The following is a 26,686-nucleotide window of genomic DNA, read 5'->3' on the forward strand; positions in this document are numbered from 1 at the left end:
ATAGTAGACCCAAATCCGCTGTTTAGTTTAGTCTTTCTTCTACCTTTTTCTCTCCATCAAAAGATAATAAACAGCATTCTGGTCATAACTGCAAGACTCTCTTGTACTTAGTGAACCGCTCACATCGGGTCCACGACCCGTAACATTACCCCCCTCCTCTCATCCGTGTGCGGGGGCCTGTCATAGCGCCAGTCTGTGGCTCTCCAACGTCATCCTCATCTCCAAACTCGGCTTCGAAAGTCTCCAGTGCTTCCGTCTCCTCAAAGTCGGCTCGCGGTCTCCAGTCTGGCTCTGCATACCCTGCCCATTTGACAAGTACCTCTCTGCGGTAGCCTCTTCCTACGCGTCTCCGGCGGCTTCTCAAGATTCGCTCGACCAAGTATTCAGGCTCTCCATATTCGTTCTCTTCGAGCGCGGGGGGTTGCGTGTCGTCGGTCTTTTGGGAGGGGAGTGGATTCCCGGCTGCTCTCTTGATCAGGTCGACATGGAACTTCGGGTAGATATTCGTAGGCACATCAAGCTCGACAACGTGGGGAGATACGACTTTCGTCACTCGGTATTTGGCGTTGACCCACGACATTTTCTTGGAAATCTGGGGTGTCGAAATGTTCTTTAGCTTGAGCCACACTAGGTCGCCTACTTCGAAACGTTCTTGGCTGCTGCGTGACTTGTTGGCCTGATTCTCCATTTCTTGCTGTCGTGACGCCATGGCGGCTTGTGCCAACTCCCAGCCTTCACGGAATCTCTCAACGAATCTCTCGGCGTCTTGCTGTTCCAGTGTCTTCGGCGACTCTTCCGGTTGGACTTGCTCGATCGTGTCCACATGGTAGCCGTGGGTGAGGAAAAACGGGCTCACCCCCATGGACGTATTGCGGTTGTTGATGGCTAACATTGCGGCAGGCAACAGTTCCGGCCAGTCGTACTGGGAATAGGTAACGAACGCTCTCATGTACGCCAACACTTCCTGGTTCATCCGTTCCGTGGCTCCGTCTGTCTGGGGATGGAATCCCGTGGATAGTCTTCTCTCGATGCTGGTTAAACGACATAGGCTGCTCCAAAATTCGCTCGTCCAGTTGGTTCCTCTGTCTGACGTGAGGGCGTGTGGGAAGCCGTGATACTTCCAGTGACATTGCAAGAATCTCTCGGCGCAATGTGTCGCGGTCATTGTTGTCATCGCTTCAAGGGTCACAGCTCCTGTCAATCTGTCGACAATCACCATCAGGTATCTCGGGTCGCCGGGCTTCCGTGCCGGCAGTTCAGTCATGAAATCGATTCCCAGCTCTGAATGTGGTCTTTCCGGTATCGGCAGTGGTCGTAGTAGTCCTTTCTTCCGTTCTCGCCAAACTTTGGATCTTCCGCACACGTCGCAGTTCGCACAGAAGCGACGTACATCTCTCGAAATACCGGGCCAGAAGAAGTCGCGTGATAGAATGGCAAGCGTGCCGTCTCGTCCCGGGTGGCCAGTAACGTGTGAATCATGTGTACTCTGAATCAACGCTGTCCGTAGGGGCTCCCAGTCTGGTATAAAAAGCTTCTGTCGATATACAAGGGCGCCTCGGTTGTCGAATTCACATTCGGCTATGGATATAGCCACCTTCTTGGTCAGTGTCGGGGGAAAACTTCTCTCTGCGGTCGCTAGAGCCTTGTACATTTCGTGGAAATCGCTGTCCTTCGTCTTTGCTTCGTCCCACAGGCGCTGTAAATCTTGCTGCGAAAATATCTGGTCTCCGTGGGGGACAATGTCGGTTCTCTGAACGATCTCCGCCGGGGACAGAGCTACTGTCGTTGCTTCGGGAAGCCAGTGATCCTTGACTAGCTTCATGATTCGAGATTTGAGTCGCTCATCATCCTCGCCCTGGGGGGTGTCCTGCTCTCGTCGACTCAACGCATCGGGCTTTCCGTTCTTGACTCCTGCTCGAAACTCCAGTTGGAAATCATACTCTGAAAGTGTCTGTGACCACCGAACCTGTCTCTCCGATAGCTTGCGCGTTGTCATGAAATATTGAAGATTCCTGTGGTCGGTAAGAATCTTAAACGGGGCTCCAAGACTCTTTAGTTCGCCTCTCCATTCTTCAAGACACTTTATGACAGCCAACAACTCTTTATCATGGATCTCGTAGTTGACTTCGGCGGGGCTCAGCTTCTTTGAGAAAAATGCAACGGGGCGGAGGCTTCCAGTCTCGTCGACCTGCGACAGCGTACCTCCCAGTGCCCATCCTGAGCAGTCGCACTCTACTATTGTAGGCCGTTCTTCATCCCACATTGCTAGCACGGGGGCTCTCATGAAGTCGTTCTTCAGCTTCTCAAAGGCTTGATTTTCTGTCTTGCTCCACTTCCACGGCTCTTCTTTCTTCGTAAGTCGAACTAGCGGCGCTGCAACTTCGCTGAATAACGGGATAAATTGGCGGTAAAAATTCGCAAAGCCAAGAAAACTGCGGACGCTTTTCACATTCGTCGGAGGCTGCCACTCGCGGATTGCAGCCACTTTAGCGGGATCAACTTTTATCCCCTCTCCGGCCTGGATGATAAAGCCCAGGTACTTCGTCTCGGTCACTGCAAACTCGCACTTGTTCAGGTCTAAACGTAGACCAGCATCGCCCAATCTCTCCAACACAAGGTTCACTTTTCTCATGTGGTCCTTGTGACTTCCGTCGGTGTAAATTAGTACATCGTCAAGGTACGCGGAACAAAAGTCGTCCAAATAGTCGCGGAGCGTGCTGTTGATGTATCGTTGAAACGTGGCGGGTGCTCCGGATAGTCCAAAGGGCGTAACTAGCCACTCGTATAGGCCGAACCTGGTCCGGAAAGCGGTTTTCCATTCGTCGCCTTCTGTGATTCGTATCTTGTGAAACGCGGCGCGGACATCGACCTTGGTAAAATAGCGTGCCTTGGCTAGCGCTCTCAGAGTTTCACTGATTAGCGGCAGCGGGTAACGATCTTTCTCGGTTATGTCGTTCAGTGCTCGATAGTCCACGCAGAATCGCAGACCGCCTCCGGGTTTCCGAACAAACAGGACAGGGGCGCCTCCGGGGGAGCTGCTAGCGCGAATCCATCCCTTGTCTAAGTGGTCTGCGAGCGTCTTGCGCAGAACCAATAATTCATCTCTCGACATGTTGTACAGGGGGCCCCATGGGACCTCTTTGTCTCGTCCTTGTTCGTCTTTCTTCATCTTTATAGCGTGGTCGATGCCTGGTCGGTTGGGCGGTAAATCTCCTTCGCCATCGTCTAGGAAGATCGGTGCTAAATGCTTGAGTTCCTGCGGGAGTCTCTCGGAAATCTGTTCTCTTGTGAGGCGGGCTTTCACTTCGAGGGCCTTGTTGATGTCTTGAATGGAGGCCGAAAACACTTGTAGCTTCTGTTTGCTCTTCCTTCCTCGTCGAATCTCTGCGGCAAAAACTGCTGCCATCACCATGCTTGCTTTGGGGGCGCCAGCGTGCGCTTCACGCCAGCCTTTCTCTCGGACAATAAGTCGGTCTCCTTGATCCTTGAAGGTAATCATTCGCTCTTTCGCGGAGTACACGACGTCGTTCTTCTCCATCCAGGGCTTTCCCAGGATCATGTCGTAGGCTAAATTCGGTATCACGTAACCGTAGACTCTCTCTTTGCGACCGTCGATATCAATGTCGCACACTGCAATTTCTGAAATCCATCTCTTCTTCGTGTCGTTTTCTGCAAGTAGTAGCTCTCTTCTCTTCACGGGGATACGCTGGAGACCCCGTCGCTTGACTAAACCTTCGTCAAATGCTGATGTTACCAAGCATCCAGTGTCGAGCAGTGCGTCACAATAAAAGAAGTTGTTGACGAAAGTCTCGATCAAAAACGGTGTGGAATGCATGTGGTTGACTGCATCAGCATGGACGATGTTGGTGCCGGTTCTCTTCTTGCGTCTTCTCTTCTTTAAACTCAGGGGCCGAAATTCGTCTGGGTCTACTCTTGTGTCCGCATCGTGTGGAACACTCTCGATAATCTCGTCCATCGGCTCTGAAACTTCTGGAATCATTGCATGGTTCATTCTCGCTGGTCGACGACTCGGGGCAAACTTCGGGCAGTCAAGAGACCGGTGGCCCGTGGCAAGGCAACGGAAACAGGCGTTGCCAGACTTTGCTTTCTCTTTTTCATCTGCAGATCTCCAAGGTGCACGGGGTTTGACGGGACGGGTGCGTTGGCATTCATTGCTCGGGAGCGGCGTGTGGAAGGCGTTGACACTCATTGTCACGTGTTCTTCATCATTGTCGGGGTGCGGTTGCTGGTCCACGACGCTCGGGGTTACAACTTTGGCGGACATTGTTTCTGCTTTCGTCTGGCTGTACCACGTCAAAGTCTTCGACGGGTCCTTGGAACTATATCCTGGTAGCGCTTCCACTCGTCCCGCTACTCTCTTTACTTTCTCAACCCATCTTGGGTAGTCGTCGTTGGGGAGGTTTTTGACTGTGAGGTATACCTGAAGTGTCGAGTTTATGGCGGAGTTCAGGTGTAAAATCTTAACGCGGTCGGGCCAGTCCAAACCTCCACATAAGCCAACTTGGTGCTCGAAATCTTGTAGGAAAGACACAAAACTCTGGTGACTTCCCATCTGTATAGCGCAGAGCTTCTGGCCTGCCTTCTGGATCGCGTCCTTGTCTTCAAACTGGTCGTTGATGTGCTGAAGAAAACTCTTCCAATCCCAATTGTGTATGGCGCCATCGGTGAACCATTGTTCTACTCTCGCTTGTTGCTCAGCGTGAATACTCATGAAAATGCTGAGACAAATTGCTTGGGAAGACCCGATGACGTGAGCTGCGATTTGCGCGCGGACCTTCAACTGTTTAAAATATCTGGGGAAGGACAAAAGCTTTCCATCCCACTCTGGCCACGGTGCGTTGTAGCGGTGGTTAATCATCGGTTGTGAAGGTGGTAGGGCAAGTGCAGGCGCGGGAGGAGCCGGGGCTTGTAGTTTCGCGTGGTTCTGTAGTATCATCTGGACTATTGCGAGTTGCTGAGGCGTAAATACCTCTAATCCTGGGGTATTGGTGGGCTGCTCCTGTTGGGAGTCGCGGGGTAGCCCGGACAGAACATCTTCTGACTTGTCGTTCATCGTTAAAGTATGCTATCTCACGGCCTGAATGCGAGTCTTAGCTTCTTTCGTCACGTGCGGAACGTGGTATTCTTCGCTTAAGAACCTTGACACTTATGCAAGGTCGGCGGACTTCGTGTGGTGGGGGGACGGGAAGCTTCCTCACAGGCTTCTAAGAGAACATAAGGGGTAATGAAGCTTCCTCACAAGCTTCTAAGACAACAAGGGGTCATGAAGCTTCCTAACAAGCTTCTAAGATAACAAGGGGTAGTGAAGCTTCCTCACAAGCTTCTAAGATAAAAAAAATGTGATGTTAAAGATAATATGTGACGGGTTGTCTAAGTACGGAGAAAACTCATAGTTAGGTCCAATGCTGTTTATTATCTTTAACATAGGGAAGAAAAGAAAGAAAAGGAAGAAGAAAATCTAAACTAAAGATGGGGGAACTGGCTCTGCTTTATAGGCATTCAGGAATCCAGTTGTGTGGGCCCCACCAGGGCAACCAGCCCTATGACCCCTGTACAATAAAAGTGGGGCATCATCCCTGTACACAAAAGTGTGTCCCGACCCACTTGACACAAAAAGTGGGTCGCACCCTGGTCGACTAAAAGTGGGTCCACAAACCCTAACCCGAAAGTGGACCCAACTTCAAATCACACAAAAAGTGGGTCAACATGGATCAGCCCAAAGATGATCCAACATCGGGTCCACGACCCGTAACAGCATCTGGGAGAGGGGAGAGTTTACCAGGACGGTGGACGATGGTGCAGTTGTATTCGCTCAAGGTCAGGTACCATCTAGCTTGGCGTTCGGACAAGTGCTGCAACTTGGTAAAATGCAGCAAGTTTTTATGATCTGAGACGATGGTAAACGTCTCCTTCAGGCCCTTGAGTTCGCCACGCCATTCCTTCAGGGCACAGACAACAGCCAACAGCTCTTTGTCGTGGATCGGGTAGTTGCATTCGGCGGCAGTCATTTTGCGGCTGAAATAAGCACAAGGCCTAGTTGATCTATCGGGCTGCGTCTGTAGAAGCGCTGCACCGAGACAGTAGCCAGACGCGTCTGTTTCAACAACAGTTGGCAGATCTGGATTGTGCGTGCAGAGGACAGGGGTCGAGGTGAATGCTTCTTTTAGAGCCTGGAAGGACTCTTCTTCCTTTTCGCCCCACTGGAAGGCCTGGTCTTTCTTTGTCAACTGTAGCAAGGGAGTCGCTAGAGTAGTGAAATTTCTGACAAAGGTGCGGTAGAAATTGCATAGACCGAGGAAGGCTCGAACGTCCCTGACCTTCTTGGGCGTTGGCCAGTCCGACACTGCAGAGACTTTGGTTGGGTCGGTTGAAATCTTGCCGGGCTCAAGGATGTATCCCAGGTACTTCACTTTCGATACCGCGAACTCACATTTATCAATGTCGATTGTCAGCTGGCCCTCCAGAACCTTTGCTAAAGCCAAGTTGACCTTCTCGTAGTGGTCCTCTAACGTGCCGTCGGTATAAATCAAGATGTCATCGACGTAGGCAGAGCACCACACATCCAAGTATGGGCGTAGCAGACTGTTCACAAAACTTTGGAACTCTGCAGGCGCGTTGGCCAGACCAAAAGGCATGACGTTCCACTCAAAAAGGCCTTGTCGCGTTCGAAAAGCGGTCTTCCACTCATCTCCCTCGGCGATTCTGATGTTATGAAACGCGGAAACAACGTCGAGTTTCGTAAACCACTTAGCTTTGGAAGCATTAGCTAGGGTCTCGCTGATGTTTGGGAGTGGGTACCGATTCTTTTTCATAGTCGCGTTTAGTGCACGATAATCTACACAGAAGCGGAGGCCGCCACCAGGCTTTTTCACGAATAGGATGGGAGCAGCAGCAGTGGACTGGCTGTGGCGAATGTAGCCTTTTTCCAGCAATGAAAGAAGCGTCTGGCGAAGAACCACGAGTTCTTCTCTGGTCATGCTATAAAGGGGGCCCCATGGAGCTTCTTCGTCGGGCACGGTCAACTCGATCCTATGATCCTGGCCAGGCCGGCGGGGAGGCATCTTTTTAGCAAATTGTGCGTCTGGATCAAACACCTTGACCTTGTCGTGCTCGATCCAAGCTGGGATCTTCTTTTTCCACTCTCTGGGGTTGGCTGGTACTCTATCTTTCTCCAAACGGGCCAAGGCTTTATTGATATCTTCGATTGAAGCTGCAAAAACCCGCAGCTTATCTCTCTTGGCGGCGCGGAAGAAGGTGCTCGCTCTGTTTATTCGTACCATGGTAGAGCGGAAGGTATGGTTTGTCGTCGCCTTTCCTCGAGCGACAATGCCGGATTTAAATCTAACTGTGTCGGCTTCACAGTCTATCCTTGCCCCTTGTTTCTTGAGCCATGGGTATCCGATCAGGATGTCTTCGGCTAATTTTGGTACTACCCACGCCACATGTTTTTCTATGTGGCCCGATATGTCAATTTTAAACACGGCTAGTCGGTCAACCGTGACGGTACTCTTTGAATTAAATGGTACCAGCGTTCTGGGACGCGAACTGAAAAGCGTATCAAGTTTCCATTTCTTTACAAGGTCACTGCTGATCATAGAGGGGGAAGCGCTACCGGTGTCAATCAATGCAATCACGGGACAAGTGTTGTTGATCACTGCATCTAATTGAATTGATGTGTTGGTAATAGATCTATTCAACTCTTCCCATTCCTTCACAGCAGCCTTGTCGTCTTTGAAAACCTGCTTGGGCCTCTGACCACGACTTGGGGCAGAGGCGATCAGTTTCCCGAGTCCTCCTCGGCGGTCTCGTAATATTCTTCGCCCTCTTCTTCGAGTACAGGAGGAGGGAGGTTCGTGGCTGCGCGAACACTCTGTTGTACCGGGGGGCGGGCACGCTCGAATGGGCAGTTAGGGGACATGTGGCCACCAGCGCCACAACGGAGGCACAGTCCTCTGGCTCTTTATTACGGATAGGGCCCGAAGAAAGGATTAGGGTTCCGGGTACAGCCAACGACTCGGGACAATGATAGGTTCCTGAGGTGGACAGTCGGGCCTGTGGAGGAAGACGTCAGTTAGACAGAGTGCTAAGACGTATGGTCGGTTGAGATGAAGAGGCAACACACAACTTAGATGGCTATTCTGAGAATAGAGCGGCACAAAGAGGAAGGAGGAGGAACAATCACACACTTCAAAGAAGAAGAAAGGTTGAACTGCAAAGAAAGCAAGAACAGAATGGTATAAAGAAGAAGAAGAAGGTAAGCAAGTGCATGTGATTGTTAAGCTTGGAGAACAAGAGTAAACCTGATCAACTCAGGGCAGGAGACGACGATATTTATGTTGTCGGCGCTCCTGACAAAACTCTGTCTTCCCAAGCTAGAAACAATCAACATCTAACTATGAACAAAAGATAAGTCTCGTGTAAACAAGACGTAACAGGTTCGTAACAATCGAACCAGATAACAACCCCCACCTAAGCACGCAATGGCAATTGCAACAAGAAAACTCCGCAGCAGCAGAACAACGTCTATCAGAGCACCCGTGCTCAGCACATCCCACGACAACCTCATATCCGTTGATCAACTCACGATCTACACAGACCAACCTGTGCCATAAGCGCATCTTCATAGGTCGCCGACCTTCGGCGTTGTGGAAAAGAAGAGTGGGGTAGGTCTCATGCATAACCCTTAGCATGAGCAGTGTCAGGATGGCTATTCATGACAGTAGCCCCCCTTTTTATGACTGATTTCCACAGCAGTACTAAGATCGTCTGGCGTTAGGCATCCTCTTGTAGAATTCTGCAACCTTCTCAGGTGCATTGGCTAAATGGTCCAGAGGTTCCCAGGAGGGTCCATCATGTTCATAGCCCTCCCAAACTACTTGATATTGCAGAGGGCCACGCGAAGACACGCCTATAATTTCCTTGACCACAAATTCTTCCTCGCCATCTACTATGACGGGAGGAGGAGGAGGGTTTTTCTGGCCAGGAAGAGGATCCGACGCACATGGTTCCAGCAGACAAACGTGGAAGACGGGATGAACCTTCATAGTGGCAGGGAGTGCCAACTCGTAGGCATGCGAAGACACCTTCCGTAGAATCTTAAATGGGCCAAGCTTCTTGAAGTCCAACTTCTTTGAAGGACGAGTAGTTCGAATATTTCTACTCAAAAGCCACACTAAGTCCCCTTCTCGAAGGAGAGGGGCGGAAGATTTGTGTCGATTCGCGTACTCGGTCATCCGCTCACGGCTCCACGTAATTTCTGTGACGGGTTTCACTAAGTATGAGAGAATCTCATAGTTATGACCAAATGCTGTTTATTATCTTTAACATAGGGAAGAAAAGAAAGAAAAGGAAGAAGAAAATCTAAACTAAAGATGGGGGAACTGGCTCTGCTTTATAGGCGTTCGACAATCCAGTTGTGTGCGCCCCACCAGGGCAACCAGCCCTATGACCCCTGTACAATAAAAGTGGAGCAACATCCGTGCACATAAAAGTGGGTCCCGACCCTTGTGACACAAAAAGTGGGTCGCACCCTGGTCGACTAAAAGTGGGTCCACAAACCCTAACCCGAAAGTGGACCCAACTTCAAATCACACAAAAAGTGGGTCAACATGGATCAGCCCAAAGATGATCCAACATCGGGTCCACGACCCGTAACATTACCCCCCTCCTCTCGTCCGTGTGCGGGGGCCTGTCCGGGCGTCAGCTTCTGGTACGCCCACATCGTCTTCTGTTCCAAACTCGGCTTCAAACATCTCAAGCGCTTCGGTGTCCTCGAAATCAACGCGCGGTCTCCAATCTGGCTCTGCGTATCCGGCCCATTTGACAAGAACTTCTCTGCGGTAGCCTCTTCCAACGCGTCTCTGGCGGCTTCTCAGGATTCGTTCAACAAGGTACTCGGGTTCGCCGTATTCGTTTTCTTCAATTGGCGGCGGTTGCGTGTCGTCCGTTTCTTGCGACGGGAACGGGTTCTGGCTGGCGGGCTTGAGCAAATCGACGTGGAATCTCGGGTGAACATTTGTCGGCACGTCCAACTCAACAACGTGGGGAGAGACAATCTTCCTGACTTTGTACATCGCGTTCGTCCAGGAAAGCTTCTTTGATAGCTGCGGCGTCGAAATATTCTTGAGCTTTAGCCACACGGTGTCTCCGACTTCGAACCGAACCTGGGGGCCTCTCGATCGGTTGGCCTGATCTTCCATGTCCTGTTGTCGCGCTGCCATGGCTGCCTGTGCTAGCTCCCAGCCTTCGTGGAGTCTCTGAATGAACTTCTCGGCGTCTCGGTGTTCTAGCCTTCGCGGAACGGACTCTTCTGCTGTAACTTGCTCGATTGGGCTGACGTGATAACCGTGCGTCAGGAAAAACGGACTCATTCCCATCGAGGTATTCCGGTTGTTGATCGCCAACATGGCCGAGGGGAGCAAGTCTGGCCAATCATACTGCGAATAGGTGATGAACGATCGCAAGTATGTCAAAACTTCTTGATTCATCCGTTCCGTTGCGCCGTCAGTCTGTGGGTGGAAACCTGTCGACAACCGTTGTTCGATACCAGTAAGCTTGCAAAGATGAGTCCAAAACTCGCTCGTCCAGTTAGTGCCTCGATCAGAGACCAGCGCGCGCGGGAAACCATGGTGCTTCCAGTAACACTGCAGAAAACTCTCTGCACATTGTTCGGCCTTCATCGTGTTCATGGCTTCCAAGGCAACACCTCCCGTTAGACGGTCAACAATCACCATCAGGTAGCGGGGATCTCCCGATTTCTTCGCGGGGAGCTCAGTCATGAAGTCTATACCCAGCTCCGAGTGGGGTCGCTGCGGGATCGGAAGCGGCAACAGTAATCCCTTCTTACGCTCGCGCCACACTTTCGACCGCCCACAAACATTGCAGTTCGCACAAAAACGTCTCACATCTCGCGATATACCTGGCCAGAAAAACTCGCGGGACAGAATGGCAAGCGTGCCGTCGCGTCCGGGGTGGCCTGTGATGTGTGAGTCGTGCGTCTTCTGAATCAGTGCCGTCCGTAGGGGTTCCCATTCTGGAACAAACAACTTGTGGCGATATAACAGTGCTCCACGTTGGTCGAATTCGCACTCGGCTATGGATATCGTTATCTTCTTGGTCAGCGACGGGGGAAAACTTCGTTCGCCTGCTGCCAAAGCTTGGTACATTTCCTGCATATCCGAGTCGTGGTCCTTCGCTTGGTCCCAAAGCTCTTGGAGGTGCGGTTGCACAAACAGTCGTGATCCGTCCGGGACATTGTCGGGGCTTTCTGCGATGTCACCAGCTGCCACAGGCACCGTTGCTGTGTGGGGAATCCATTGGTCCTTGATGAGCTTCATGATCCGAGACTTCAGGCGGTCGTCATCTTCGCCTTGCGGAACATCTTGCTGTCGTCGACTGAGGGCGTCGGGCTTTCCACTCTTGCTGCCTGACCGAAACTCCAGCTTAAAATCGAACTCCGAAAGCATCTGCGACCACCGAACCTGGCGCTCCGAAAGTTTGCGAGTCGTCATGAAATACTGTAGGTTCTTGTGGTCGGACAAAATCTTGAAAGGCGCTCCCAAACTCTTAAGTTCGCCTCGCCATTCCTCAAGGCACTTAACCACTGCCAAAAGCTCCTTGTCATGAATCTCGTAGTTAACTTCGGCAGGACTCAACTTCTTGGAGAAAAACGCAACCGGACGCAACTTGCCGTCATCATCAACCTGGGATAGAGTGCCTCCAAGTGCCCAACCAGAGCAGTCGCACTCCACCACCGTCGTTCGGTCTTCGTCCCACATTGCTAAAACTGGTGCCGTGATGAACAAATTCTTGAGCGTCTCGAACGCGCTCTCTTCGGCTTGGCCCCATTTCCACGGGACACCCTTCTTCGTTAAACTGACCAAAGGGGCCGCCACTTCGCTAAACGAGTCGATGAACTGACGATAAAAATTGGCGAATCCGATAAAACTGCGGACCCCTTTGACGTTGGTCGGCGGAACCCATTCTCGTATAGCGGCAACCTTCGCTGGGTCAACCTTGACTCCTTGGCCGGCCTGAATGATGAAACCCAAATACTTCGTTTCCGTAACTGCGAACTCGCACTTGTTAAGGTCCAAACACAGACCCGCATCTCCCAACTTCTTCAGCACGAGCTCGACCTTTTCCATGTGCTCCTTGCGACTACCATCGGTATAAATCAACACATCGTCGAGGTAGGCGGAACAGAAATCGTCCAAATGTTCACGCAGAGTGCTGTTGATGTATCTTTGGAAGGTCGCTGGTGCTCCAGTAAGTCCAAAAGGCGTAACAAGCCACTCGTATAGTCCAAATCTTGTCCGGAAAGCCGTCTTCCATTCATCGCCCTCTTTGACACGAATCTTGTGAAACGCAGCGCGGACGTCAACCTTGGTGAAGTAACGGGCCTTGGCTAACGAACGCAGCGTCTCGCTAATGAGGGGCAGGGGGTAGCGGTCTTTCTCCGTGATGGCGTTGATACCACGGTAGTCGACACAGAATCGTAGGCCACCCCCGGGCTTTCGTACAAACAGGACTGGCGCACCACCGGGCGAACTGCTGGCTCGGATCCAATTCTTGTCCAAGTGATCCGAAAGTGTTTTACGCAGGACCAAGAGTTCATCTCGAGACATACCGTACAGCGGGCCCCACGGGACTTCTTTCTCTTTGCCGTTGTTGTCCTTGGTTAACTTGATAGCGTGGTCGATACCGGGGCGGTTGGGCGGCAAATCTCGTTTCTCATCGTCTAAAAACACGTGGCCGAGGTGCTTCAGTTCTTCGGGAAGCTGCTCGGTAATCTCTCCTAGGGTCATGCGACGCTTAACTTCAAGAGCCTTGTTGATGTCGTGGATCGTGGCGGCGAAAACCTGGATCTCTTCCTTCTTTTTCTTGCTATGGCGAATCTCAGCGGCGAAAACAGAGGCCATAACCATGTTTGCCTTTGCGCCTGGAACATGCGCGTCGAGCCAACCTTTCTCTCGAACCATAAGGGCGTCAGCTCCGGAACCTAGACGAATAACTCGTTCCTTGGCCAAATAAACGACATCGTTGCGCTCCATCCATGGCTTTCCCAAAATCATGTCGTAAGCTAGATTGGGGATAACGTAACCATAGACTGTTTCTTTGCGTCCGTCGATGTCGAGCTCACAAAAGGCAATTTCCGAAATCCATCTCTTCTTTTCGTCATTCTCGGCTAACCGTAGCTCACGCTTCGTTATCGGCATCCGTTGCAAGCCTTTCTTTTTCACCAACGATTCGTTGAAGGCTGACGTTACTAGGCATCCGCTATCGAACAAGGCGTCACAGTAGAAGGAGTTGTCGATAAAAGCTTCGATCAGGAACGGGGACGAATGCATCTGGGAAATCGCTTGTTTGGGGGCATCCGTAATCTTTGTCTTTCGTGGCGAAATAGGTTCATGCCGGTCCTTCGTGGGGGATTCTCTCCTGGTAACCTTCTTGTCGATACTGTGGTTCTCCGGGGTTGTCGTTGCATGTACTTCTGCGGGCGATTCTGCTGGGCGAAACTTCGGGCACCTAAACGAACGATGGCCCTGCTCTAAACAACGGAAACAGGCTTGTCGTAGTCGTGCCTTTTCGATATCAGATTGCGCTCTCCATGGCGCTCGTGGCTTCGGGGGTTCAGCAAACTTCTGCTGGCTCTTCTTTTCTATAATCTTGGCAGCGGTCTCCAACTGGGAGATCAACGCTGCTACTTCTGACTTCTGCTGAAACTGTACTTTCCGGACCTGTACTTCGGGTCCGTCTTCGGTGTCTTCTTCGTCTGTCGATTCTTCCGCGGCTTCAGGGATCGGGAACTCCTCTTGGTCGACTGGCTGTTGCACATACCACGTGCTGCTAGATCCTTCTCTATATCTTGCTTCGTATTGCGGCAAGCACTCAACTCTTCCAGCTATAGTCCGTACTTTCGTCACCCACTTGTTGTAATCGTCGTCGGGTAACTTCTTCGGAGTGAGGTGGTACTGTAATGTGTCGTTGAGGGCCGCATCTATGAATAGGATCTTGCATCTGTCGGGCCAATGCCAACCTCCACAGGCGCTCAGCGAATATTCGTAGTCTTGCAGAAACGCGTTGAAAGTCTGCGCTTCTCCCATTCTCATGGTCATCAACTTCTGACCTGCCTTCATCACAGCTTGCTTGTCGGTGAACTGGTCGTTGATGTGTTCTAAAAGCTTCTCCCAGTCCCAGTCGTGAGCTTCCCCTTGATCGAGCCAAAGATCCAAACGTGGCTGCTGGCTTTGGGGAATACTCATAAAGATTTCGAAACATATTTCGCTGGGAGTGAGGCGGTGGCGATGGCTGATCCGGGCTCTAAGCTTCAGTTGATTGAAGAAACGCTTGAACGAAGAGGGCTGACCATCCCACTGGGGCCATGAGATATTGTGTGTGGGAGAGGGGGAACATTGTTGGCTCGATAACAGCTGATGCACTGACTGTAACAACTGGAACGTGGTAACATCAGGCTGCGGGTTGACTTCGGTCTGCTGGGGCATGGTGGCGACCTGGGGTGGCAACGTGGCGGGGAGGAAAGGCGGAAAACTGGGGGTCCTAGGGCTCAACATGGCATAAGATTGCACTTGCCCAAATAGGATAAAAACAAACAGGTAGAACAGGGATAGGAACATATCCAAATAGAGGGATGAAAACTGTATATAAAACTTCTTGAACGGATCCCGTAACTCCAGGGGATCGTGAGAAAACTCAAGAAGATGTTAAAGATAATATGTGACGGGTTTCACTAAGTATGAGAGAATCTCATAGTTATGACCAAATGCTGTTTATTATCTTTAACATAGGGAAGAAAAGAAAGAAAAGGAAGAAGAAAATCTAAACTAAAGATGGGGGAACTGGCTCTGCTTTATAGGCGTTCGACAATCCAGTTGTGTGCGCCCCACCAGGGCAACCAGCCCTATGACCCCTGTACAATAAAAGTGGAGCAACATCCGTGCACATAAAAGTGGGTCCCGACCCTTGTGACACAAAAAGTGGGTCGCACCCTGGTCGACTAAAAGTGGGTCCACAAACCCTAACCCGAAAGTGGACCCAACTTCAAATCACACAAAAAGTGGGTCAACATGGATCAGCCCAAAGATGATCCAACATCGGGTCCACGACCCGTAACAATTTCAGTCTTTAAAAACTGACAAATGTTGTCAAGCTCTTTAACAAAGTTCCGCAACGGGCCTTTTTCCACAGAGACTGGGAGCGACTCACGCCCACTTCTGGGGTGAAACCCGTGGTTCGCAAAGAAGGGCGTCAGCATAGTAGAACTGGACTCGGAGTCATTGTAAGAGAACTCCGCCAAGGGCAAAAGATCAGCCCAATTGTCCTGTCTATAGTTGGTGTAACCCCGCAGGTATTGCTCCAAAATAGAGTTCACACGCTCAGTCTGACCATCGGTCTGAGGGTGGAACGCAGTACTCAGATTTTGCTTTATGCCCAACAGTTTGGCTAAAGCCTTGGAAAAAGCCGACGTAAACAGACTACCCCTGTCGGACACAATGTCCAATGGCAGACCGTGGAGCCTATACACTGCTGACAAATAGAGCTTAGCAAAACCTGCAGCATCCAGCGAGGAATCGCAAGGTATAAAGTGAGCCATTTTGCTAAGCCTATCGATGACAACGAGAATCATGTCAAAAGAATTGGAGACCGGCAAGCCGGTGATAAAATCAAGGGACACAGATGTCCACCGAGCTTGCGGAATGGTCAGAGGTTTCAGTAGACCGTAGGGACTATGTCGCGCGGACTTGATCCGTTGGCAGACCTCACAATTTCGGATGTACCGGATGACATCACGACGCATCCCGGGCCACCAGTATTCCCGAACAAGAAGTTCAAAAGTGTTCTTTTGTCCAGGGTGTCCGCTAGGCATAATATCATGACAATTCTTCAATGCACGAACTCGTAGATCCTCGTTCGGCAAATATAGAAGGTCGTTGACAAACAAAAGACCGTCATTGTCAAGCCTGCAGACACTGAGGTCCACATCTGGAGGTTTGGTCGACTGGCCTCGAAGAGCAGAAATAACATCAAGAGCCCACTTGTCCGTGGATAGCGCGATTTTTACCTCGTCTACCAAAGACATGGTACCAATAAAATTTTCAGGGGGAATAATAGGAGCACACAGCTCTTTATCCTCCTCAGAAGAAGAAGAAACGAGGTCTTCGTAGCGTCTGGTCAGGGCATCAGCTCTAGAATTCAAGGAGCCAGGCCTATAAGTGATGACATAACGGTACTCGCTCAGTTCCATAGCCCACCTCGCTTGCCGTCTGTTCATGGCCGGAATTTGCTTAAGAACGGCTAAATTCCGATGGTCCGTCAATACCAGAACAGGTTTTTCCAGACTTTCAACCATGAATCGCCACGACTTTAGAGACTCCACAATGGCTAACAACTCCTTGTCACCTACGCCGTAGTTACACTGGGCAGGATTCATTTTTTGAGAGAAATAGGCCACGGGGTGTAGTAGAAGCCCCTTGTCAGTCGGGTGGTATTGAGACATGACGGCAGATATTACACGGTCAGACGCGTCTGTTTCAATAACAGTGTCCAACAGGTAATCAAAGTGCTTGAGGATAGGTTCAGAGCAGAAAAGGTCCTTCAGGGTGTGAAATGCTGCCTCACATTCAGAGGACCAGACAAAAGATTGCGTCTTTTTAGTCAACTCGAAGAGAGGTGTGCAGATTCTAGAGAAGTCACGGATGAACCTCCTATAGAAATTGGCAAAACCCAAAAAGGACTGGACTCCCTTAACAGTTCGGGGAGCCTCCCACTCACGGACAGCCGCAACTTTAGCGGGGTCCATCTTCAGAGCATCGGCTGAAATAACAAAGCCAACAAAGGTAGTTTCAGTCTTGTCGAATTCGCATTTTTCACCCTTGACAAACAGACTGGCCTGCGCTAATTTTAGCAGGACTTTGCGCACATGAACATCATGTTCCTCTTGGTTCAGAGAGAACACCAGGATATCATCCAAGTAACAGACACAGAATATGTCCAAATACTCCGACAAGACCTCGCTGACATATTTCTGACACGTGGCAGGAGCATTGGTGAGCCCAAACGGCATCACATTGTACTCAAAAATGCCATATCGAGTTCTGAAAGCTGTCTTGTATTCATCACCTTTCTTGATGCGAATCAAGTGGTACGCAGCTCTCAGATCCAGCTTTGTAAAAATGTTTCCCGTAGCCGCCGTGCGCAGTGATTCATTGATCCGAGGCAGAGGAGTTACGTCTTTGATGGTGATATCATTGACGGCTCGGAAATCAACACAGAATCGTAAACTGCCTGGCTTCCTAGCAAAAAGAATCGGGGAAGCCAGCGGCGAAGAGGAAGAGGAAATAAAGCCTTTAGCAAGCATGCCATCTAGATATTTTTTGACAGCCTGCAACTCGAGTGGAGTCATATCGTACAGCGGGGCCTTGGGGTATTTCGCATCGGGAACGAAGTTAATCGCATGATCAATGTCCCGGTGAGGTGGTAGTTGATCAGCACCTTCTCGAGAGAACAGAGGAAGTAGGTCATGGTATTTCTTCGGGATGCGTTCAAGGAGCCGTGCATGCTCTTGTTCCGGAGTTAGGTCCTCCTGATTGAGATAATCCAGGACTTCCTGAGCGGTGACACGATAAATCTGTAGTTTCTCAGCTTTGGCAAAGCGATGCAAAGCCTGAGACGACACCGTCACACAGGAACAAGACACAGCTGACGATTGTGCAATAAAAGAAGGAAGGGGTGAAGTGGCTGAAGCAGGAGCAGATCCCTCAATCTGACTGCCAGCGGTAGAAGCAATATTTTTGTCGTTTTTTGTATAAGAAAAATCAAACGAAGCGCCAGAATCAGTAGAAGCAGTCGAAACAGAAGAAGAAGAAGAAGAAGAATCAGAAGCTGCCACAGCATTGCCATCGGCGGTAGAAGTAACCGATATCTTGAGCGTATTGGAAGGCCAAGAAATTTCCGGGTTATGGGCGTCGAGCCAGCATTTCCCCAGGATGATGTGGTAGCCCCCAAGCTTCGTGATTTGAAAAACCAAAGTTTCTGAATAATTAGGAAAAGAGAGGGACAAAGGAACTTGGTGGGTCACTTTACCCGCAGCAGTTTCACTACCATCAACAACATGGAGCGACTCGGCTCTGGCCTTGAGAACAGTAGGAATCTGATGCCTTGCTATAAATTCAGAATCCACAAAACAAGTTGTTGATCCCGAATCCACCATAGCGTAGGCCTCAATGGAATTATTCACTGTCACAGGAATAACCAGAGGGGGAGAGTTACCATAATCGATAGCATTATCAAGAGAACAAGTGCTGATTCTCAAGAGACCCTCATCAGCAGCGTCAGGGCTAGCCAGGACCAGAGGGGAATGGGTCGGTAGCCCTTCTAGTTTTTTGACGCATCAGGCGCAGGGGCCGTCGAGGGAGCCCGGGTAGAAGTGGAGGGAGAAGGGACAGTAGCTGCGCGAAGAGCAAGGTTGTTTTTGGGGCAAGCCTTTAGCATGTGGTCCTTTGCGCCACACTTCCAACAAACACCCTTTGCCATTTTGCCGTCAGCAGTCTTACGGAAGGGTAGACCGTTGGCATCGGGACCTGCAGAGGTACCCTTAGCTGGCTTGGTGTTGGGGACAGCTTTTTGGGCGCCAGCATTTCTCGAACGAGAATCTTGCTGAAAGGGGACCACACCAGGAGGCGGTTGGATTTTCCCGTTGTTTCCCCGGGTTCGGTTGTTGATCGTATTGTCCAGCGTGTTGCAGAAATTAGCGAACTGATCAAGCGTTCCCTTAGGGGCAGGATAGGTGTTCCAAGCCAGAGCGTCCTGTATGTGGGGCTTGAGGCCTCGCTGAAATAGTGCAATGGTGAAATCAGCGTCGGCCCAACCGAGTTTCTTCAACAGCGTTGTAAAAGCAGAGTGATAGGCAGTACAAGTACCTGTCTGCTTTAAGTCGAAGATCTGCTGGGTCGCAGTCATGCGCCAGTCAGGGTCATCGAAAGCCTCAGCTAACGATTTCATAAAATCGTCGTACGTTTCAAAGTTCATGTGTCCAGTGGCCGGGTCCATCCGAGGCATGGCCCAATCCAGAGCGCCATCTCTAAGGTAGGAGAAGGCAGTCATCAGCTTGCGCTGCTCCGTGCGGTGGTGCTTGGGTGCAGCAGCAAATTTGACCGCAAGTTGCCTCTGGAACGCCTGGAAGCCTTGCTGATTGCCATCATAGGGCACGACATCAAGATGCTTGTCGGCCTCTTTCAACGGATCGGCATCCTCTTCCCGTTTGACTCGGGGAAGAGACTCAAGGGAGTTGAAGCGGGCTTCAGCGCCAGCCTGGAACGCAGCCCAGTAAACCTGAGCCGCATCAGGAACAGAGCCAACGGGGATGGGCGGGGCACCATCGTCGGTGCGCAGACCAGACATGTAAGCCGCCACAATAGCCATTTTGATCTCAGCACTGAACTCCCTAGGAAGGGCACCGAGATGCCAGTTCTCAGGAGTTCGGTCAGGAATCGACAGGAGGAACGTATTGAGATGCTCGATCATTTCGCGAGTGAGGGCCATTGCGAGTTGAAACGTAATAGAGAGGGAAAAATAAATGAGGAGAGAAAAAAGTGCCAAAGAGAGCCAAAGTTGTAATAGCGTCGGGTCTTCAAATGAAGCTTAACAAAATATTACGGATAGGGCCCGAAGAAAGGATTAGGGTTCCGGGTACAGCCAACGACTCGGGACAATGATAGGTTCCTGAGGTGGACAGTCGGGCCTGTGGAGGAAGACGTCAGTTAGACAGAGTGCTAAGACGTATGGTCGGTTGAGATGAAGAGGCAACACACAACTTAGATGGCTATTCTGAGAATAGAGCGGCACAAAGAGGAAGGAGGAGGAACAATCACACACTTCAAAGAAGAAGAAAGGTTGAACTGCAAAGAAAGCAAGAACAGAATGGTATAAAGAAGAAGAAGAAGGTAAGCAAGTGCATGTGATTGTTAAGCTTGGAGAACAAGAGTAAACCTGATCAACTCAGGGCAGGAGACGACGATATTTATGTTGTCGGCGCTCCTGACAAAACTCTGTCTTCCCAAGCTAGAAACAATCAACATCTAACTATGAACAAAAGATAAGTCTCGTGTAAACAAGACGTAACAGGTTCGTAACAATCGAACCAGATAACAACCCCCACCTAAGCACGCAATGGCAATTGCAACAAGAAAACTCCGCAGCAGCAGAACAACGTCTATCAGAGCACCCGTGCTCAGCACATCCCACGACAACCTCATATCCGTTGATCAACTCACGATCTACACAGACCAACCTGTGCCATAAGCGCATCTTCATAGGTCGCCGACCTTCGGCGTTGTGGAAAAGAAGAGTGGGGTAGGTCTCATGCATAACCCTTAGCATGAGCAGTGTCAGGATGGCTATTCATGACACTCTTCGTGACTGGAGTTCTTCCTTGGAGACCCACTTGGCACGACGGGGGGCACTGTTATGGGTGGGCGCCCAGTCCATGGCATCAGGGGAGTGTTGTGCCGGGACATTGCGGAACTGGGACGGCCGGGCAGGGTTCCTCGGAGGGTGGGCATGCCGACACTCGTCGAGTTTTTGCCAGGCATTAAGCACCTGTTGTGCGTATTGTTCGTAGGTTGGGGGGTCTGGGAAACCAGCCAGGGCAGACATCACTTGCCCGGGGAGGGTGCTGTTGGGGTTGCACCCTTAAGGACCGACGGAAGCCCGACACCAACACTAACGGCGTATCCTCGAAGGACTAGTCCGGCGCTGGTACGGCAAAACTAATGCCAGACCAGAACCAAGACTAACGGCACTTCCTAGAGGAACTAGTTGTCGTCGCCGCCGATCGTCGGTTGCCTCCCTTTCCAACAGGATAAATAGTCGCATTGTTTCTACACCATTTAGAGAGTTTAGTTTTGTTCTTCAATTCGAGATCTTTGTCCCTCTGTGTCCCTTTCTGTGAAGATCCAGCTTAGCGTAATCACACCTTAACATCATCTCGAATTCTCAAACCCCCCTTTCCCTTTTCCTTTTTTTTTTTTTTTTTTATTTTTCCTTAAGTCACTCTTATCTTTCCTTTTTTTTTTACTTTACCGCCGACCCGACGAGGGATCGAGATATATTTTTACTTTTCTTTTACTTTGCCATTTGAATATCCACAGCGGCCAAACCCTATGGCCCCAAACTATTTTGCACCCTCTGACGACGATTCTTCCTTCCACCACAGCTTCCGAGAAGACAGCATACTACCAGAAGTCCCCGGTGAGCCAGAGGTTTTCCACGAAGCAACAATGGCTCACAATAACGAAATGCAGGGACTCCCCAACTCCGCCCCCGCGACCCCAGTGGTTGTGCGAAACACCTCCTCCGACCTCCGCCCGGTCCGTTATGACCATACGCGGCCTGATCTCTACCCAACGTACCGGTCATACGTGGAGATGAAGTACCGCTACGACCACAGTCACTTCAACGGCGCAGGAGGGTTCATTCTGCACTGTTACGGTCTGTTAGCCGACAATGCCTTGCTCCAGGCACAGACCTACATTGCCCGCATGAGCCGCGATCCATCGTTGGAGAACGTGGATAAGTTCCTGGAATTCTTGGACAGCTGCTTCGAGGACACCTCAGCTTCCCGTCGTGCACTCTTGGAGCTGCACACCCTCAAATGCCGAGGTGCCTCTGCTCCGGAACATTTGGCTCGGGTCAGTCGGTTGATGCAGATCGCTGGCTGCTATAGACTGAGCCACGAAGAGCGCATAATGAATCTGAGGCGCACCCTCCCCGGGCAAGTGATGTCTGCCCTGGCTGGTTTCCCAGACCCCCCAACCTACGAACAATACGCACAACAGGTGCTTAATGCCTGGCAAAAACTCGACGAGTGTCGGCATGCCCACCCTCCGAGGAACCCTGCCCGGACGTCCCAGTTCCGCAATGTCCCGGCACAACACTCCCCTGATGCCATGGACTGGGCGCCCACCCATAACAGTGCCCCCCGTCGTGCCAAGTGGGTCTCCAAGGAAGAACTCCAGTCACGAAGAGCCAGAGGACTGTGCCTCCGTTGTGGCGCTGGTGGCCACATGTCCCCTAACTGCCCATTCGAGCGTGCCCGCCCCCCGGTACAACAGAGTGTTCGCGCAGCCACGAACCTCCCTCCTCCTGTACTCGAAGAAGAGGGCGAAGAATATTACGAGACCGCCGAGGAGGACTCGGGAAACTGATCGCCTCTGCCCCAAGTCGTGGTCAGAGGCCCAAGCAGGTTTTCAAAGACGACAAGGCTGCTGTGAAGGAATGGGAAGAGTTGAATAGATCTATTACCAACACATCAATTCAATTAGATGCAGTGATCAACAACACTTGTCCCGTGATTGCATTGATTGACACCGGTAGCGCTTCCCCCTCTATGATCAGCAGTGACCTTGTAAAGAAATGGAAACTTGATACGCTTTTCAGTTCGCGTCCCAGAACGCTGGTACCATTTAATTCAAAGAGTACCGTCACGGTTGACCGACTAGCCGTGTTTAAAATTGACATATCGGGCCACATAGAAAAACATGTGGCGTGGGTAGTACCAAAATTAGCCGAAGACATCCTGATCGGATACCCATGGCTCAAGAAACAAGGGGCAAGGATAGACTGTGAAGCCGACACAGTTAGATTTAAATCCGGCATTGTCGCTCGAGGAAAGGCGACGACAAACCATACCTTCCGCTCTACCATGGTACGAATAAACAGAGCGAGCACCTTCTTCCGCGCCGCCAAGAGAGATAAGCTGCGGGTTTTTGCAGCTTCAATCGAAGATATCAATAAAGCCTTGGCCCGTTTGGAGAAAGATAGAGTACCAGCCAACCCCAGAGAGTGGAAAAAGAAGATCCCAGCTTGGATCGAGCACGACAAGGTCAAGGTGTTTGATCCAGACGCACAATTTGCTAAAAAGATGCCTCCCCGCCGGCCTGGCCAGGATCATAGGATCGAGTTGACCGTGCCCGACGAAGAAGCTCCATGGGGCCCCCTTTATAGCATGACCAGAGAAGAACTCGTGGTTCTTCGCCAGACGCTTCTTTCATTGCTGGAAAAAGGCTACATTCGCCACAGCCAGTCCACTGCTGCTGCTCCCATCCTATTCGTGAAAAAGCCTGGTGGCGGCCTCCGCTTCTGTGTAGATTATCGTGCACTAAACGCGACTATGAAAAAGAATCGGTACCCACTCCCAAACATCAGCGAGACCCTAGCTAATGCTTCCAAAGCTAAGTGGTTTACGAAACTCGACGTTGTTTCCGCGTTTCATAACATCAGAATCGCCGAGGGAGATGAGTGGAAGACCGCTTTTCGAACGCGACAAGGCCTTTTTGAGTGGAACGTCATGCCTTTTGGTCTGGCCAACGCGCCTGCAGAGTTCCAAAGTTTTGTGAACAGTCTGCTACGCCCATACTTGGATGTGTGGTGCTCTGCCTACGTCGATGACATCTTGATTTATACCGACGGCACGTTAGAGGACCACTACGAGAAGGTCAACTTGGCTTTAGCAAAGGTTCTGGAGGGCCAACTGACAATCGACATTGATAAATGTGAGTTCGCGGTATCGAAAGTGAAGTACCTGGGATACATCCTTGAGCCCGGCAAGATTTCAACCGACCCAACCAAAGTCTCTGCAGTGTCGGACTGGCCAACGCCCAAGAAGGTCAGGGACGTTCGAGCCTTCCTCGGTCTATGCAATTTCTACCGCACCTTTGTCAGAAATTTCACTACTCTAGCGACTCCCTTGCTACAGTTGACAAAGAAAGACCAGGCCTTCCAGTGGGGCGAAAAGGAAGAAGAGTCCTTCCAGGCTCTAAAAGAAGCATTCACCTCGACCCCTGTCCTCTGCACGCACAATCCAGATCTGCCAACTGTTGTTGAGACAGACGCGTCTGGCTACTGTCTCGGTGCAGCGCTTCTACAGACGCAGCCCGATAGATCAACTAGGCCTTGTGCTTATTTCAGCCGCAAAATGACTGCCGCCGAATGCAACTACCCGATCCACGACAAAGAGCTGTTGGCTGTTGTCTGTGCCCTGAAGGAATGGCGTGGCGAACTCAAGGGCCTGAAGGAGACGTTTACCATCGTCTCAGATCATAAAAACTTGCTGCATTTTACCAAGTTGCAGCACTTGTCCGAACGCCAAGCTAGATGGTACCTGACCTTGAGCGAATACAACTGCACCATCGTCCACCGTCCTGGTAAACTCTCCCCTCTCCCAGATGCTCTCTCTCGCCGCGACACCCCAGACAACACGAATGACGCGCGCTACAACGACCGACTAGCCACTATCTTGCACCACGACGGTAACGGCCTGAAAGTTTTCTCGACACAAACCACCAACACGCCAGAAGCCCCTTCTACCCCCGAACTTCCGCCTGCCTTACGGGAACTCTGGTCTGATGCCTGTGCTGCCGATGATGAATACGCCATTATCCATAAAGCGTTGACAGATGGACTGTCACAGTGGCCCGAAACAATCAGACACAAGTTGAGAGTCAACATTTCCGACTGCTCTTTGGACGCCAAATCCGCTATTCGATTTCGGAATAAACTATGGGTACCTACTAACGAGCCATTGAGAACCGCCATCCTACAGAACATTCATGACTCGCCCATGATGCTGCACCCCGGAAAGAACGTCATGCAAGTCGAGCTGTCTAGAGAGTTTTTCTGGCCCCGCTACGTCGAAGATATCCGCCGTTTCTGCCGCAACTGTCAAATTTGTGGTAGTTCTAACATTCGTCGCGACAACAAGGACACCACCCTCAAAGCCTTGCCAATTCCCGACCAGCCTTGGGCCGAGATTGCCATCGACTTTATCGGACCTTTGGAACCAGCACAGAAAGGCGGCATCACCTACACCCACGTCCTAACTGTTATAGACCGTCTATCCAAGGGCGTCATCCTTATTCCCGCCGACGCCCTCGACATGGAATCTGTTGCAGATATGTTCTTCCACCACTTTTACCGACACCACGGCATGCCAAAATCTATTTTGTCTGACCGCGAATTTGTCAACGCAGCTTGGCGACACCTCTGCAAACGCCTAGAGATCGAAAGGCTAACCACAACAGCTTACCATCCGGCTACCAATGGAGCTGCAGAGAGGATGAACGCTGAGATCAAAGTCAAACTTGCCAAACTCAGCGCTGAAGGCCCCGCCTGGCTCAATCTACTGCCCATGGTCGAGTTCAGCATCAATGCCACCCCATCTTCTGCCACTAATGTTTCACCTTTCTTCTTGTCTCACGGCTACCACCCACGAGTCTTCGCCGCACCACCATTGCCTGTCGAACCCGACAATAACGGTCCACTCGGACAGGCTGAGAGGGTCATCCAACGCCTGAGAGACGCCCAGAAATGGGCCCACGCCAACCTTTCTCTGTCACGAGCGGAGATGGAGCAACGCGAGAATGAACACCGACGTCCTGCACCAGATTTTCCTACAGGCTCATACGTTTGGCTCACCCTACGCCCTGAACAACAAGGCTCAGGCCTCGGCAGGAAACTTAGAGCAAAATACCAATACTGCAAAGTGTTGGAACAAGTTACCCCTCACACTTATCGTCTTGAAGTACCGGGTACAACTGCTCACGACGTCTACCATGCCGATCGCCTTCGCTCAGCTGCCAACGACGCTTTCCCTTCCCAAAAGACTCACGACGATCGACCAGCACCTATGGAAGTCATCAATGGTGAAGAATACTGGGAGGTCGAAAAGATCCTAGGCGAACGCACTTCTAACGGTGTCAAGCAAGTCAAAGTCAAATGGAAAGGCTACGTCAGACCTGGCTGGGAACCAGTCGACCTTCTGGTCGATACCGACGCCTACAAACTATGGCTCAGCCAAAAAGGAACCAAAACGACGCGCAAAAGGAGGAAGAGAGGCTGATGTTGGGGTTGCACCCTTAAGGACCGACGGAAGCCCGACACCAACACTAACGGCGTATCCTCGAAGGACTAGTCCGGCGCTGGTACGGCAAAACTAATGCCAGACCAGAACCAAGACTAACGGCACTTCCTAGAGGAACTAGTTGTCGTCGCCGCCGATCGTCGGTTGCCTCCCTTTCCAACAGGATAAATAGTCGCATTGTTTCTACACCATTTAGAGAGTTTAGTTTTGTTCTTCAATTCGAGATCTTTGTCCCTCTGTGTCCCTTTCTGTGAAGATCCAGCTTAGCGTAATCACACCTTAACAGGTGCGCCTCAGATTCATTATGCGCTCTTCGTGGCTCAGTCTATAGCAGCCAGCGATCTGCATCAACCGACTGACCCGAGCCAAATGTTCCGGAGCAGAGGCTGTTAGGGTCTGGGAGACCCGGGTCAAGGCTTTGCCTGATTGCCCGAGTTGAAGCCGGTGTGGCTTGAGCAACGGTGGTTCGAGTGTCGGTGGTCCGAGTCCGCAAAGGCCCGACTACTGACGGTCCGAATACAAGTGGCCCAACCGGCCTTGATCCGAACGCCCGATGACTCACCACGTTTGGGTCAATCAGGTAGGCCTCAGTTGTTCTACCCAGGCAGTATAAAGAGCTGCTGCTCTCTCCTAGTTTTAGTTAGTTCTTTCTTCTTCTCTCCATCGCAATATATCTGTTTCTGCCCTTCTACGTCCTTTTACGACTTGGCCCCTTACACATTGACCCCC

General features: G+C 51.1%; 7 protein-coding genes across 7 annotated transcripts; 2 read left to right on the forward strand and 5 right to left on the reverse strand.

The window, feature by feature from the left end:
* Positions 1-145: 145 nt before the first annotated feature.
* BROUX77_006207 (uncharacterized protein) lies at positions 146-5,074 on the reverse strand (the record flags this gene model as incomplete). Its single annotated transcript, XM_073751167.1, has 3 exons — positions 146-994; positions 1,391-2,717; positions 2,796-5,074. 3 exons carry the CDS (start codon positions 5,072-5,074, stop codon positions 146-148), a joined length of 4,455 nt encoding a protein of 1,484 aa, XP_073603276.1.
* A 658-nt stretch (positions 5,075-5,732) lies between these two features.
* Positions 5,733-7,301, reverse strand: BROUX77_006208 (uncharacterized protein; the record flags this gene model as incomplete). Its single annotated transcript, XM_073751168.1, has 1 exon — positions 5,733-7,301. The coding sequence occupies one exon, from the start codon at positions 7,299-7,301 to the stop codon at positions 5,733-5,735; it is 1,569 nt and encodes a 522-aa protein (XP_073603277.1).
* A 2,376-nt stretch (positions 7,302-9,677) lies between these two features.
* BROUX77_006209 (uncharacterized protein) lies at positions 9,678-14,525 on the reverse strand (the record flags this gene model as incomplete). Its single annotated transcript, XM_073751169.1, has 1 exon — positions 9,678-14,525. The coding sequence occupies one exon, from the start codon at positions 14,523-14,525 to the stop codon at positions 9,678-9,680; it is 4,848 nt and encodes a 1,615-aa protein (XP_073603278.1).
* A 587-nt stretch (positions 14,526-15,112) lies between these two features.
* BROUX77_006210 (uncharacterized protein) lies at positions 15,113-18,250 on the reverse strand (the record flags this gene model as incomplete). The annotated part of the gene is made up of 1 exon (XM_073751170.1): positions 15,113-18,250. One exon carries the CDS (start codon positions 18,248-18,250, stop codon positions 15,113-15,115), a length of 3,138 nt encoding a protein of 1,045 aa, XP_073603279.1.
* A 164-nt stretch (positions 18,251-18,414) lies between these two features.
* Positions 18,415-19,581, reverse strand: BROUX77_006211 (uncharacterized protein; the record flags this gene model as incomplete). The annotated part of the gene is made up of 1 exon (XM_073751171.1): positions 18,415-19,581. One exon carries the CDS (start codon positions 19,579-19,581, stop codon positions 18,415-18,417), a length of 1,167 nt encoding a protein of 388 aa, XP_073603280.1.
* Positions 19,582-21,200: 1,619 nt separating this feature from the next.
* On the forward strand, positions 21,201-22,244 carry BROUX77_006212 (uncharacterized protein; the record flags this gene model as incomplete). The annotated part of the gene is made up of 1 exon (XM_073751172.1): positions 21,201-22,244. The coding sequence occupies one exon, from the start codon at positions 21,201-21,203 to the stop codon at positions 22,242-22,244; it is 1,044 nt and encodes a 347-aa protein (XP_073603281.1).
* Positions 22,245-22,741: 497 nt separating this feature from the next.
* Positions 22,742-25,936, forward strand: BROUX77_006213 (uncharacterized protein; the record flags this gene model as incomplete). Its single annotated transcript, XM_073751173.1, has 1 exon — positions 22,742-25,936. The coding sequence occupies one exon, from the start codon at positions 22,742-22,744 to the stop codon at positions 25,934-25,936; it is 3,195 nt and encodes a 1,064-aa protein (XP_073603282.1).
* Positions 25,937-26,686: the final 750 nt, after the last annotated feature.

Source organism: Berkeleyomyces rouxiae, assembly GCF_048999995.1.
Source record: "Berkeleyomyces rouxiae strain 22BRR77 chromosome Unknown BrBRR77_ptg000008l, whole genome shotgun sequence".
Lineage (NCBI taxonomy): Eukaryota > Fungi > Ascomycota > Sordariomycetes > Microascales > Ceratocystidaceae > Berkeleyomyces > Berkeleyomyces rouxiae.